We start from the raw sequence: 13,626 nt of genomic DNA, 5'->3' as shown, positions 1-13,626 counted from the left end.
TCTGTGGGGGGGGAGGTGGAGGGCCCAAATGTCTGGGTCCCCTATGGGGGGGGGATATGGGGGACCCAGATGTCTGGGTGTTAGGGGACAGACCAAATGGTGGGGGGGTGGGAATTGGGGGGCCCGAATGCCTGGGTTCCCCCCTGGTGTCTTGGGGGGGGGGGGTTGGTTGCTTGAGGGGCAGCAGGAGGCATGGGTGCCCTTCTCCGGAGGGGGAGTTGAGGCTGGGAGTGGGGGGGTGTCGGGGGGTCTCCCCACATCGGGGACCGGGCGCCCCGGTCCCGTAGCCGCCAGCGGGCGCGAGGGCGCAGGGGATGCGGGCATCCGGGCCGCGCGGCTCCTCCCCGCTCCACTTCCTCTGCGGTGGCAGTGGGGATCGGGGGCGGCGTGGGGGGAGCCCGGCCGTCCGGGGCCCCTTCCCTCTTGTGGGGCGGAGCGGCGGGGCGGGAAGGGAGCCGGGCGCCGGGGCGATGGCGGGGCTGAAGACGGCGAGCGGGGAGGCCATCGACGGCTCCTTCGAGCTGCAGGTGGAGGTGGAGGAGGGCGACGCAGTGGGGCAGGCCGGCACCCCCGGCAGCCCCCCGGCAGCCCCCCGCGCCCTCGCTCTCCGCGTCACCGGGGACCTCCATGTCGGCGGCCTCATGCTCCTCATCGTGGAGACTGTCGGTGAGCGATCCACGGCAGGGCGGGCGGACGCGGGCCCCGCTTCTCTGGGCCCCATGGGGAAGGACCCCGCTGTCTGGGCCCAGAAGCTGGGCCCCATGGGCAAGGACCCTGGTGTCCAGGCCCCAAAACTCTAGGACCCCATGGGGAAGGACCCGGGTGTCTGGGCCCCACAACTCTAGGACCCCATGGGGAAGGACCCGGCGTCTGGGCCCCACAACTCTAGGACCCCATGGGGAAGGACCCGGGTGTCCAGGCCCCACAGCTCTGGGCCCCATGGGGAAGGACCCGGGTGTCTGGGCCCCACAACTCTGGGCCCCATGGGGAAGGACCCGGGTGTCTGGGCCCCACAACTCTAGGACCCCATGGGGAAGGACCCGGGTGTCTGGGCCCCACAACTCTAGGACCCCATGGGGAAGGACCCGGGTGTCTGGGCCCCACAACTCTAGGACCCCATGGGGAAGGACCTGGGCGTCTGGGCCCCACAACTCTGGGCCCCATGGGGAAGGACCCGGGTGTCTGGGCCCCACAACTCTAGGACCCCATGGGGAAGGACCTGGGCGTCTGGGCCCCACAACTCTGGGCCCCATGGGGAAGGACCCGGGTGTCTGGGCCCCACAACTCTAGGACCCCATGGGGAAGGACCTGGGCGTCTGGGCCCCATGGGCAAGGACCCCGGCATCCAGGCGCCACAACTCTAGGACTGATGGGGAAGGACCCTGGCATCCAGGCGCCACAACTCTAGGACTGATGGGGAAGGACCCCGGCATCCAGGCCCCACAACTCTGGGCCCCATGGGGAAGGACCTAGGTGTCCAGGCCCCACAGCTCTCACACCCATGGGGAAGGACGCTGGCATGCAGGCCCCACAAGTCTAGGACCGATGGGGAAGGACCCCGGTGTCCGGGCCCGGCTTTTCTGGGCCCTGTGGGGAAGGACGACGGCATCCGGGGCCCCATGGGGAAGGACCTAGGTGCCCAGGCCCCACAAGTCTAGGACCCATGGGGAAGGACCCAGGCGTCCGGGCCCCCCCGCTGTGGGCATCACGCGGTGCTGAGTGGTGGCGGGCAGGGGCAGGGTCTGGCCCTGGCGGGGGGGGGGGGGGGGGGGAGCTCAGAACTTATCTGGGGGTTCCCCCACTTCCGTGTCACCCCCCCCCGACATCACCCCACACACGCTTCCGTGTCACCCCACTGTCACCCCCTGGCCGGGGCGATAAGGGAACCGCGGGATATAAATAGCGACGGGTGTGGGCCCGGGACGCCTGGGTCCTGCCTGTGCCCACCCCTGGTGGCCCACGGCCCCCTGATCCCCCCCGTTGTGGTTTGGGGGTTCAGCGTTCCCCCCCCCCCTTAGCACCCTGTAGCCCCCCGTAACCCCGCCGGTGTCCCCCAGGGGTGCAGCGGGACTGGTCGGACCATGCGCTGTGGTGGGCGCAGCGGCGGCAGTGGCTCCTGCGCCCCGGGCGCACCCTGGACGCGCTGGGGGTGGGGGGGGACGCCCGGCTCCGTTTCGCCCCCCAACACCGACCCCTGCGCCTGCGTCTGCCCAACCGCCGTCGCCTCCGCCTGCGCCTCTCCTTCGCCCAGCCCCTGGCCCACGTCGTCGCACAGGCCTGCCGCCTGCTCGGTGGGGGATTGGGGGGTCTGGGGAGCCACGGGAGGGGGCATCGGGGGTCCTTTGGGGTCCATTGGAGGGGCTGGGGGGGGGAGGTGATGGAGGCGGCCTGGGGGGGCATTGGTGGGGTGAGGAGGGCCATTGGAAGGGTCTGGGGGGGGGTTGATCGGGATCTATGGGAAGGTTCTGGGTGCCAATGGAGGGTGGTCATTGGAGGGCTGGAGGGGCATTGGGGTCCATTGGAGGGGCTGGGGGGGGGAGGTGATGGAGGCGGCCTGGGGGGGGCATTGGTGGGGTGTGGAGGGCCATTGGAAGGGTCTGGGGGGTGATCGGGGTCTACAGGAAGGTTCTGGGTGCCAATGAGGGGGGTCATTGGAAGGCTGGGGGGGCATTGGGGTCCTTTGGGGTCCATTGGAGGGGCTAGAAGGGGGTGGGAGGTGACAGAGGGGGCCTGGGGGGGCATTGGTGGGGTGTGGAGGGCCATTGGAAGGGTCTGGGGGGTGATCAGGGTCTACAGGAAGGTTCTGGGGGCCAATGGGGGGGTTATTGGGGTCCTTTGGGGTCCATTGGAGGGGCTGGGGGGTGGGAGGTGATGGAGGTGGCCTGGGGGGGGCATTGGTGGGGTGAGGAGGGCCATTGGAAGGGTCTGGGGGGTGATCGGGGTCTACAGGAGGGTTCTGGGTGCCAAGGGGGGGGGTCATTGGAAGGCTGGGGGGGCATTGAGGTCCATTGGAGGGGCTAGATGGGGGTGGGAAGTGACAGAGGTGGCCTGGGGGGGGCATTGGTGGGGTGAGGAGGGCCATTGGAAGGGTCTGGGGGGTGATCGGGGTCTACAGGAGGGTTCTGGGTGCCAAGGGGGGGGTCATTGGAAGGCTGGAGGGGCTAGATGGGGGTGGGAAGTGACAGAGGTGGCCTGGGGGGGGCATCAGTGGGGTGAGGAGGGCCATTGGAAGGGTCTGGGGGGGTGATCGGGGTCTACAGGAAGGTTCTGGGTGCCAATGGGGGGGTCATTGGGGTCCTTTGGGGTCCATTGGAGGGGCTGGGGGGGGGAAGGTGATGGAGGTGGCCTGGGGGGGGCATCGGTGGGGTGAGGAGGGCCATTGGAAGGGTCTGGGGGGTGATCGGGGTCTACAGGAAGGTTCTGAGTGCCAAGGGGGGGGTCATTGGAAGGCTGGGGGGGCATTGGGGTCCATTGGAGGGGCTAGAGGGGGGTGGGAGGTGACAGGGGGGCATTGGAGGGGTGAGGAGGGCCATTGGAAGGGTCTGGGGGTGATTGGGGGGCCACTGGAGGATGCTGGCGGGGTTTGGGGGGTGAGGGGGGGTCTGGGGGGCCATAGGGGTGCTGGGGGGGTCCCAGGTGTCCCGGTGTGACCCGGGGGTGTCGCAGGGATCTGTCACCCCGAGGAGCTGTCCCTGCTGCGGCCGCCCGAGGAGGAGGAGGAGGGAGAGGGGAAGAAGGGCAGTGCCAGCCCCCCCTCCTCGGACTTCGACCTCAGCCACCTCCTGCTGCCCCCCGGTGAAGGTGAGGGTGCGGGGGGGAGGGGGCAAGTGTGCAAGGGGCCAGCTGGACCCCCCCCCCCTTGTGCCAGTCACCCTCCCCTCCTGCGAGCCTGCCTGGTGCAAGCCCCACACCACTCGTGCAAGCTCCCCCCATGACCCTCGTGCAAATCCCATGCACATGCTTGTGCCCCCCGCCCGGTGCAAGCCCCGTGCTCTCCCCCCGCAGGTGAGGAGGGGCCGGGGCCGGGCCCCCCCCCCCACCTGCCCCCCAGTTGCTACCGGCTGTTGGTGGCCCCTCGGGGGGGGCTGGGCCCCGCCGCCCCCCCCCGGCCCCCCCGCGGGAACCCTCTGCTGCGCCGCACCCGCCTGCACGCCCGGTACGGGGGGGGGGCAGTTGGGGTACCGGGGGGGCAGTTGGGGGGCAGCCGTGGGGTAGTTGGGGTACCGGGGGGGCAGTTGGGGGGCAGCCACGGGGCAGTTGGGGTACCGGGGGGGGCAGTTGGGGGGCAGCTGTGGGGCAATTGGGGTATGGGGGGCAGTTGGAGTAAAGGGGGGCAGCCATGGGGCAGCTGGGGTATGGAGGAGCAGGTTGGGGGGGGCAGCCGTGGGGCAGTTGGGGTACCGGGGGGGCAGCCATGGGGCAGTTGGGGTACCGGGGGGGCAGTTGGGGGGCAGCTGTGGGGCAATTGGGGTATGGGGGGCAGTTGGGGTAAAGGGGGGCAGCCATGGGGCAGCTGGGGTATGGAGGAGCAGGTTGGGGGGGGCAGCTGTGGGGCAGTTGGGGTATGGGGGGGGCAGCATGGGGCAGTTGGGGTACCGGGGGGCAGTTGGGGTAAAGGGGGGCAGCCGTGGGGCAGCTGGGGTGGGTGAGGGCAGGTTGGGGGGCAGCCATGGGGCAGTTGGGATACAGGGGGCAGTTGGGTCATTGCGTAGAGGCCCCCACCCCCCCGCAGGTGGCTGGACTCCTCGCGCTCGCTGCTGGAGCAGGACGTGGCCGACGACGAGGAGCTGCTGCTGCGCTTCAAGTACCACTGCTTCCTCGACCTCGACCCCCAGGTACCCCACAACACCCCAACCCCCCCCCCCCAACCCCCCCATTCCCTTCATCTCGACCCACATGTGCCCCCTGAGTCCCCCCAACCCTCCCCCTACCTGCTCCTGGACCCCCAAATACCCCCTGGGACCCCCCAGGTCCCTCCCCCTCATCCCTAAATATCCCCCTGGGACCCCCCCAAACCCCTTCCTGGGTCCCCCCGACCCCCCCTTAGCGTGCCCCCCCATCGTCCCCCCCCCAGCGGGACAGGCTGCGCCTGGCCCTGCTGTACGAACAGGCGCGCTGGGCTCTGCTCACCGAGGAGATCGACTGCACCGAGGAGGAGATGATGCTCTTCGCCGCCCTGCAGGTACCCCAACACCCCCCCCCGTGTCCCAAATCACCCACGGACACCCCCCCAACACCCCCCCCAGACCCCCCTGGATCCCCACAGACCCCCCAAAACCCCTACATATCCCCCCCGAACAGCCTTGGATGCCCCACAAACACCCCTGGATCCCCCAAACCCCCCCTACATATCCTCTCTGGACCCCCCCAAACATACCCCCTCTGCACCCACCCCCAAAACATCCATAGATCCCCTGGATGCCCCCCAAAACCCCCAGACCCCTCAAAATCCCCACAAACCTTCCTGGACCCCCCCAGACACCCCAAACATCCACAGGCACCCCCCCCAAAGTCACTGCACCCCCAGACACACCGAGTGCCCCCAAATACTCACTCCCCCTGGGACTCCCCCACCCTCCAGTCCCTAAATTCCCCCCCCCGGAACCCCCAAATCTCCCCCCCCAGGACAGCCAACCACCCCTCCCCACACCCCTGGGGTCCCCTTAATCCCCCCCATTGCCCCCCCCCCGGGACCCTCCCAGCTCCCTGCAGCTGTGGGGGCCCCCCTGACCCCCACCCCCACCCCCCCAGTACCACATCGACGAGGTGGGGGGCAGTGGGGAGCCAGGCGGGGCCGGGGGGGGCGACGAGGTGGACGACCTGGATGCCGCCCTCAGCAACCTGGAGGTGAAACTAGGGGGGGCGTCCGAGCCCCCTGGCCCGCTGGTGAGACTGGGAAGGGCTCTTCTGGCCCCACTGGGGGGGGGAGCTGGGAGGGACTGGGGTGATTCTGGCCACGCTGAGGGGGGACTGGGAGGGACCGGAGGGCACTGGGGGTGCCCTTCTGGCCCCACTGGGGGCACTGGGTGGGGGGGGGCCTCCCTGGCCCCAGAGGGGAGACACTGGGTTGTACTGGGAGTCACTGGGGCTGGGTGTCCCCAGGAGGAGCTCACCACCGTCCCTGAGCTGGCTGAGGAGCTGGAGATCTACAGGTACCCCCAGATGCCTGGGACCCCCCCCCCCCCCCGGACACCCGGGACCCCGGGTGATGTGTGGGACCCAGATACCTGGGTCCCTGGGGGTCCGTGGGGGTGGGGTCCGGGTGCCTGGGTGTGTGTCCCCCCCCCCGACACCTGGGTCCCCCCCCAGACCCCGCAAGCTGACCCTGCGGGGGTTTCGCCCCACCTGGGCCGTGCTGAAGGAGACATCGCTCTCATATGGCCGCAGCCCCCCAGTCCCGGGGGAGCCCCTGCAGCAGCTCAACCTCAGGGGTGAGACCCCCGAACACACCTGGGACACCCCAAAAGCCTCCTGGGACCCCCCGGCATCCCCAAATCCCCGGAGACACCCCCAAACCCCTCCTGGGACCCCCAAATCCCCCTGAGACACCCCCAAATCCCTCTTGGGCCCTCCCAAATCCCCATGAGACACCCCCAAAGCCCTCCTGGGACTCCCCAAATCCCTCCTGGGCCCTCCCAAATCCCCCTGAGACACCCCCAAACCCCTCCTGGGACCCCCAAATCCCCTTGAGACATCCCCAAACCTCTCCTGGGACCCCCTGGGACTCCCAAATCCCCATGAGATACGCCCAAACCCCTCCTGTGACCCCCAAATCCCCCTGAGACACCCCCAAACCCCTCCTGAGACCCTTGAGACCCCCAGTGCCCCCCCCCCATCTCCACAGGGCCATAATCTGGGCAGAGGGCAGGGGGTTGTCATGGATGCTGGGGTCCCCTGAACTCCCGGGTCCCGTCCCCCCCCCAGGCTGTGAAGTGACCCCCGATGTGGACGTGGGGGCGCAGAAGTTTTGCATCAAACTGCTGGTGGCGGCACCCGAGGGGATGAGCGAGATCCAGCTGCGCTGCCGTGACGTGAGTGGGGCGGCCGTGGGGGGGGCCGTGGGGCTGGGGGACTGCCTGTGGGCTGGGGGGGGGCTGCCAGGGGCTGGGGAGCCGCTGTGGGACTAAGGGGTTTCTGTGGGGCCAGGGGGCTGCCGTGGGGCTGAGGATTATGGGGGACTCCAAGAACTATGGGGTGCCCCATGGGGTAGTAGGGTGCTTGGGGGGGGGGGGGTGCCAGTGGAATGTAGGGGGACCCGGGGGGGTCTGACACCCTCCACCCCGTCAACCCCCAGTATGTTTACTGGATAATGGGATGCTGGGGGGCGGGGGGGAGGATCTGGGGAGGGGGTTGGGGGGTGTGTCCCAGGGGTTTTGGGGGTTCCCAGGGGTCTGACGCCCCCACCCCCCAACCTCCCAGTATGCCCACTTGATAATGGGATGCTGGCGGGGGGGGGGTCCTGGGGGCATTTGGGGGGGCAGGGTTTTTGGGGGGGGTTCCCAGGGGTCTGACATCCCCCCACCCCCCAGTATGCCCACTGGATAATGGGATGCTGGGGGGGGGGGGCTGTCCTGGAGAGGGGTTGGGGGAGGTCCCAGGGGGTTTTGGGGGTTCCCAGGGGTCTGACACCCCCCCCCCCCACGCCCCAGTATGTCCACTGGATAATGGGATGCTGGGGGAGGGGATTGGGGGGGGTCCCAGGGGGTTTTGGGGGTTCCCAGGGGTCTGACACCCCCCCCTCATGCCCCAGTATGTCCACTGGATAATGGGATGCTGGGGGAGGGGATTGGGGGGGTCCCAGGGGGTTTTGGGGGTTCCCAGGGGTCTGACCCCCCCCCCCACGCCCCAGTATGTCCACTGGATAATGGGATGCTGGGGAAGGGGGTTGGGGGGTCCCAGGGGGCTTTGGGGGTTCGCAGGGGTCTGACCCCCTGCCGTGCCCCCCCCCAGGCCCCCCAGTACGCGCGCTGGGTGGCCGGGTGCCGCTTGGCCTCCCGCGGGCGCTCACTGGCGGACGCCTCCTTCGGGGCGGAGGCGCGAGGGGTGCTGGGGGTCCTGGGGCTGCAGCCGGGGGGGGGCCCCTCGCAGCCCCCCACCGCCCCCGGTGCCACCCAGCGCCCGCCCCCGGACCCCCGGGTGCTCCTGGCCCCCCGCTTCCAGCGCAAAGTCAAGGCCAAACAGGTAACGGACCCCCCCACCTGATCCATAGCCCCCCCGAGCCCCACAGGGATCCCCGGCCCCATAGGCCCTCCCCAACCCACCTTCTTCCCCCCAGCTCCTCTCTGCCCCCCAACCCCTCCCTGCCCCCCAAATCCTGCCCCCAATCCCTCTCTGCCCCCCAAATCCTGCCCCCCAGGCCCTCTCTGCCCCCCAGGCCCTCTCTGCCCCCCAAATCCTGCCCCCCAGGCCCTCTCTGCCCCCCAAATCCTGCCCCAGCCCCTCTCTGCCCCCAGTGCCTCTCTGCCCCCCCGAATCCTGCCCCCAGTGCCTCTCTGCCCCCAAATCCTGCCCCTCAGCCCCTCTCTGCCCCCCTACCCCTCTCTGCCCCCCAAATCCTGCTCCTCAGCCCCTCTCTGCCCCCCCGAATCCTGCCCCTCAGCCCCTCTCTGCCCCTCAAATCCTGCCCCCAGTGCCTCTCTGCCCCTCAAATCCTGCCTCCAGCCCCTCTCTGCCCTCCAAATCCTGCCCCTCAGCCCCTCTCTGCCCCCCAGCCCCTCTCTGCCCCCCAAATCCTGTCCCCCTACCCCTCTCTGCCCCCCAAATCCTGCCCCAATCCCTCTCTGCCCCCCAAACCCTGCCCCCAATCCCTCTCTGCCCCCCAGCCCCTCTCTGCCCCCCAAATCCAGCCCCCAGCCCCTGTCTCACGCTCGCCCCCAGCTGGTGCCCCGCATCCTGGAGGTCCTCCACCGCGTGGGGGCGCTGTCGCCGGCGCAGGCCCGGCTCCGTTTCCTGGAGGCCTGGAGGGCGCTGCCCGGCTTCGGCCTGGCCTACTTCCTCGTGCGGTAGGGGGTGGGACTGGGAGGGGATGGGGAGGCACTGGGAGGCACTGGGAATGGGTTGGGGAGCTCTGGGAGGCACTGGGCAGCACAGGGAGGGGAATGGGGCGTTAGTGGGAGGCACTGGGAATGGGTTGGGGAGCTCTGGGAGGCACTGGGCAGCACAGGGAGGGGAATGGGGCGTTAGTGGGAGGCACTGGGAATGGGTTGGGGAGCTCTGGGAGGCACTGGGCAGCACAGGGAGGGGAATGGGGCGTTAGTGGGAGGCACTGGGAATGGGTTGGGGAGCTCTGGGAGGCACTGGGCAGCACAGGGAGGGGAATGGGGCGTTAGTGGGAGGCACTGGGAATGGGTTGGGGAGCTCTGGGCAGCGTAGGGAGGGGATGGGGAGGCACTGGGAATGGGTTGGGGAGCTCTGGGAGGCACTGGGCAGTATAGGGAGGGGATAGGGCGTTAGTGGGAGGCACTGGGAATGGGTTGGGGAGCTCTGGGAGGCACTGGGCAGCACAGGGAGGGGATGGGGTGTTACTGGGAAGTACTGGGAATGGGTTGAGGAGCTCTGGGAGGCACTGGGCAGCATAGGGAGGGGAATGGGGCATTAGTGGGAGGCACTGGGAATGGGTTGGGGAGCTCTGGGAGGCACTGGGCAGCACAGGGAGGGGAATGGGGCGTTAGTGGGAGGCACTGGGAATGGGTTGGGGAGCTCTGGGAGGCACTGGGCAGCATAGGGAGGGGATGGGGTGTTACTGGGAGGTACTGGGAATGGGTTGGGGAGCTCTGGGAGGCACTGGGCAGCATAGGGAGGGGAATGGGGCATTAGTGGGAGGCACTGGGCAGCGTAGGGAGGGGATGGGGAGGCACTGGGAATGGGTTGGGGAGCTCTGGGAGGGACTGGGCAGCATAGGGAGGGGATGCATAGGCACTGGGACTGGGTTGGGAGGCACTGGGCAGCACAGGGAGGGGATGGGGCATTACTGGGAGGCACTGGGGAGCACTGGGAGAGCCCCAGGGATGGGGGGTCCACCCAGGCGGCCGGCGGAACCCAGGTGTCCGGCGCAGGTTCAAGGGCAGCCGCCGGGACGAGGTGTTGGGCGTCGGCCCCTCCCGGCTGCTCCGGCTGGATCCCGGCACCGGCAGCGTCACCCGTGCCTGGCGGTACAGCGCCCTGCGCCAGTGGAACGTCAACTGGGACACCCAGCAGGTACTGGGGGGACTGGGAGGGACAGGGAGCGGACCGGGAATCGAGGGGTGGGGCTGGGAGGCACTGGGAATGGACTGGGAGCTACTGGGAGGTATTGGGGGGGGAGACTGGGAGAGACTGGAAGTTCTGGGGAGGTGACAGCCAGGTATCCCCCCCACCAGACGCCTGGGTCCCTTGGGGTGTAATGGGGGGGGGTCAGGGTGCCTGGAGGCCTGGGCCCCCCCTGGACGCCTGGGTCCTTTGGGGTGTATGGGGGGGGTCAGGGTGCCCGGAGGCCTGGGTCCCTTGGGGTGTATGGGGGGGGTCAGACGCCTCGCTCCCTGCAGGTGACACTGGAGCTGGAGGGGGAGGTGACGCTGGCGCTGTGCGTGCTGTCGGCCCCGTGCCAGGCGCTGCACGAGTTCCTGGGGGGGTACCTGTGCCTGGGGGGGCGGCAGCCGGGCCAACCCCTCGACCTCCGCCTGTTCCACAAGCTGACGGGGGGGCAGGAGCCCCTCTGAGACCCCTCGCGCGAGGGGTCCCCCGCAATGTCGGCGCCGCCGGCCTCGGGCCCCCACCACCGCTACACCCCCCCCCCCGAGCACTTGTGCACCACTCCCCTCGTGCGAGGCGCTCGCGCAAGGCGCTTGTGCGACGCTTGTGAACGGCGGTCACGGCGGTGAACGGTTTAATGGCTTCTGCTGGGCACCAGGGTTCTCGTGCGAGGGCCTCTCACCCCCGTCCTCGTGCAAGGGCCCCTCCAGTGGCAGCAGACACCCTGGGGGCGGGGGGGGGGGGGGGCAATAAAGCAGCTGTTACCATGGCAACAGGGCCCGGATGCCTGGGTCCCTTTTTTTTGGGGGTGGGGGTAGCGGGGTCTGGGATGCGTGGGTGCCTTGGGGTGGGAGTTGCATTGCCTGGACACCTGAGTGTCGTGTCCCGTCCCCCCCCCGGACATCGGGATCCCCCCCGAAATTGCAGATCCCCCCAGACACCTGGGTCCCCCCCTGAATTCCTCGTCCACCCCGAACCCCCGGTTCCCCCCCCCCCCCCCAAACGCCACGGTCCTCACGGTGTGGCCGCAGCTGCAGGACGCAGAGGAAATATTTTGGGGGGAGCCGCCCGCTGGCGTCCCCCGGTGTCAGGATCACCCCGTTGGCTGAGCGGAAAAAGGGGATCCCCTCTGCGGGGGGGGGGGTGGGGGGGTCACCTGGATGCCTGCATCCACCCCCCCCCCCCCCAAGACGCCTGGGTGCCCACTCACCCGCCAGTGCCCGGGGGCCATCGATGATGATGGCGATCTCCGAATCCAGCCTCATCCCTGCGAGGGAGTGGAATTTGGGGGGGGGGGGGGGGGGGGGTGTGTCAGGGGTGCCCGGACACCGGGGTCCCCCCAGGATTAGGGTGCCCGGACGCTGGGGACCTCACCGCTGCGCACACCGGGGTCCCCGGGGAGGCCGGGTGCCAGGTGGATGTGGGTGCGCCCCATGGGTGCCAGCCCCCCGGCACGGATGGGGGGCCAGAAGCGGCGGCGGGTGCCGTGGGCCAGGGTGGGGGGCAACGCCTCGGGGGTCCGCAGGGGCGTCAGCTCCAGTGCCGGCACCTGGGACCCCCAGAAACACCGTGGGACCCCCAAGATCCCTGGGACCCCCAAGGTTCCCCTGTGGGACACAAGGACCCCCAAATCCCACCCGATAGCCAAGAGCCCCCTCTGGGACACCCCAGTCCCCCAGGGATGCTCAGGTCCCCGCTCTGGAGGTCCCAAATCACCCCGGGACCCCCAAGATTCCTCTCTAGAGCCCCCCCCCCCCCCCAAGGACCCTCAAATCCCCTTGGGACTCCCAAATCCCCCTGCAGCACCCCAGGGACCCCAAGTCCCCCTGGGACCCCCAAGCTCCTTCTCTAGAACACCTTGGGGACCCCCAAATCCCACTGGGCCCCCCCAAGCCCCACCTCTGGAGCATCCCAAATCCCCCTGGGACCCCTAAATCCCTCTCCAGAGTGCCCCAGGGACCCCAAACCCCCCCCCCGGGACCCCCAAGATCTTTCTCTAGAACACCTTGGGGACCCCCAAATCCCGCTGGGCCCCCCCCTCACCTGCAGGGAGTGCCCCTGGTTGGCGCGGATGCGCAGGGGGTCGGGGCGCAGGGCGAAGCGTCCCTTGGGGTCCGTGCCCACCAGCCGCCGCAAATCCTCCTCCGAGACCCCCGCGAAGCGTGGCAGCCGCAGCAGGGCCCCCACCTCGACAAAGCCGTCTGCGCCCCCAAACCCCCCCCCCGGTCACTGGGGTCCCAGGCGTCTGGGGTGGCCTGGGTGTGGGGGGGGTCCCAGGGGCAACCTGGGGGAGGCCCTGGGGCTGGTCTGAGGTGCCGGGGTGGTTAAGGGGTCCCGGGGGCATCGTGGGGGGGGGTCCTGGGGGGGTTGTTTGGGGTGCTGGGGCAGTTGGGGGTCCCAGGGTGGGTCATGGGGGTTGGCGGGGGACATGAGGGAGCCAGGGAGCAGATGAGGAGCGGAATTGGGGGGGGGGGGGCGTGTCCCACAGCTCCTCCCTGGGGTCCGAGGGGCTCTTGGGGGGGGGTGTCACAGGTGGGTCCATACGGGCAGCTGGGGGGGGGGGGGCACACACGCACCCGGCCCCATGGGCAGCCCCACGGCCGCGGCCCCATGGCGGAGGACGTAGCTCAGCGCCTTCGACAGCCCCACGGACGGGTCCTGCGGCGGCGGGGGGGGCCGTACCCCTGCATGTCGTTGTCCCCCCACCTTGGGCCCCCCCCCCGCACTCCTGGATCCCCCCGGACGCCTGGGTCCCCCCCGTACTCCCGGGGTCCGTGTCCGTCCGTCTCCCGCATTCCCCGGGTCCGTGTCTGTCCCGTCCCGTCCCGTCCCCCCCCACTCCCGGGGTCCGTGTCTGTCCCCCCCCCCCGCATTCCCGGTTGTCCATGCCGTGTCCCCCCCCCCGCATTCCCGGGGTCCGTGTCTGTCCCCCCCCCGCACTCCCGCGGTCCGTGTCTGTCCCCCCCCCCGCATTCCCGGGGTCCGTGTCTGTCGTCCCCCCCCCCCACTCCCGGGGTCCGTGTCTGTACCCCCCCCCCCCCGCACTCCCGGTTGTCCATGCCGTGTCCCCCCCCCCGCATTCCCGGGGTCCGTGTCTGTCCCCCCCCCGCACTCCCGGGTCCGTGTGTCCCCGTCCCCCCCGCACTCCCGGTTGTCCGTGTCTGTCGTCCCCCCCCCGCATTCCCGGAGTCCGTGTCTGTCGTCCCCCCCCCGCATTCCCGGAGTCCGTGTCGTGTCGTGTCCCCCCCGCGCTCCCGGTGTCCGTGTCCCGTCCCCCCCCAATCCCGGGGTCCGTGTGTCCCCCCCCGGCCCCCCCCAACCTCCTCCCGCCGCCGCCGCCGGGCCGCGCCCCCGCCCTCCCCGTCCGCCATGCGCCACCACGTGCCCTCCCACGTG

The 13,626-nt window shown here is 70.1% G+C and overlaps 2 protein-coding genes across 2 annotated transcripts; one reads left to right on the top strand and one right to left on the bottom strand.

Annotated features, from left to right (window-relative positions):
* The first annotated feature begins 234 nt into the window (after positions 1-234).
* On the top strand, positions 235-11,007 carry LOC138690469 (fermitin family homolog 3-like). Its single transcript, XM_069809479.1, has 14 exons — positions 235-666; positions 2,058-2,291; positions 3,667-3,801; positions 4,006-4,156; positions 4,733-4,835; positions 5,075-5,182; positions 5,752-5,886; positions 6,103-6,152; positions 6,310-6,431; positions 6,925-7,031; positions 7,951-8,181; positions 8,878-9,002; positions 10,056-10,197; positions 10,524-11,007. Exons 1-14 carry the CDS (start codon positions 315-317, stop codon positions 10,695-10,697), a joined length of 2,169 nt encoding a protein of 722 aa, XP_069665580.1. The 5' UTR covers positions 235-314; the 3' UTR covers positions 10,698-11,007.
* Positions 10,835-13,626, bottom strand: TRPT1 (tRNA phosphotransferase 1). The gene is made up of 7 exons (XM_069809480.1): positions 13,551-13,626; positions 12,807-12,888; positions 12,274-12,431; positions 11,605-11,779; positions 11,441-11,497; positions 11,249-11,359; positions 10,835-10,954 (listed from the first exon to the last, which is right to left on the bottom strand). The coding sequence occupies exons 1-7, from the start codon at positions 13,599-13,601 to the stop codon at positions 10,848-10,850; spliced, it is 741 nt and encodes a 246-aa protein (XP_069665581.1). The 5' UTR covers positions 13,602-13,626; the 3' UTR covers positions 10,835-10,847.

This window comes from Haliaeetus albicilla, chromosome 22, assembly GCF_947461875.1.
Source record: "Haliaeetus albicilla chromosome 22, bHalAlb1.1, whole genome shotgun sequence".
Taxonomy (NCBI): domain Eukaryota; kingdom Metazoa; phylum Chordata; class Aves; order Accipitriformes; family Accipitridae; genus Haliaeetus; species Haliaeetus albicilla.
This window is presented reverse-complemented; position numbering and strand designations above follow the sequence as displayed.

Excerpts from the sequence above, each read along its gene's own strand:
- LOC138690469 (XM_069809479.1), top strand. The coding sequence starts at position 315 with ATGCGGGCATCCGGGCCGCGCGGCTCCTCCCCGCTCCACTTCCTCTGC. Across the intron at positions 4,157-4,732 it reads CGCACCCGCCTGCACGCCCG|GTGGCTGGACTCCTCGCGCT; the intron begins GTACGGGGGGGG and ends ACCCCCCCGCAG. Across the intron at positions 8,182-8,877 it reads GCAAAGTCAAGGCCAAACAG|CTGGTGCCCCGCATCCTGGA; the intron begins GTAACGGACCCC and ends GCTCGCCCCCAG.
- TRPT1 (XM_069809480.1), bottom strand. The coding sequence starts at position 13,601 with ATGGCGGACGGGGAGGGCGGGGGCGCGGCCCGGCGGCGGCGGCGGGAG. Across the intron at positions 11,498-11,604 it reads GGACCCCGGTGTGCGCAGCG|GGATGAGGCTGGATTCGGAG; the intron begins GTGAGGTCCCCA and ends ACTCCCTCGCAG. Across the intron at positions 11,360-11,440 it reads TGGCCCCCGGGCACTGGCGG|AGGGGATCCCCTTTTTCCGC; the intron begins GTGAGTGGGCAC and ends CCCCCCCCGCAG.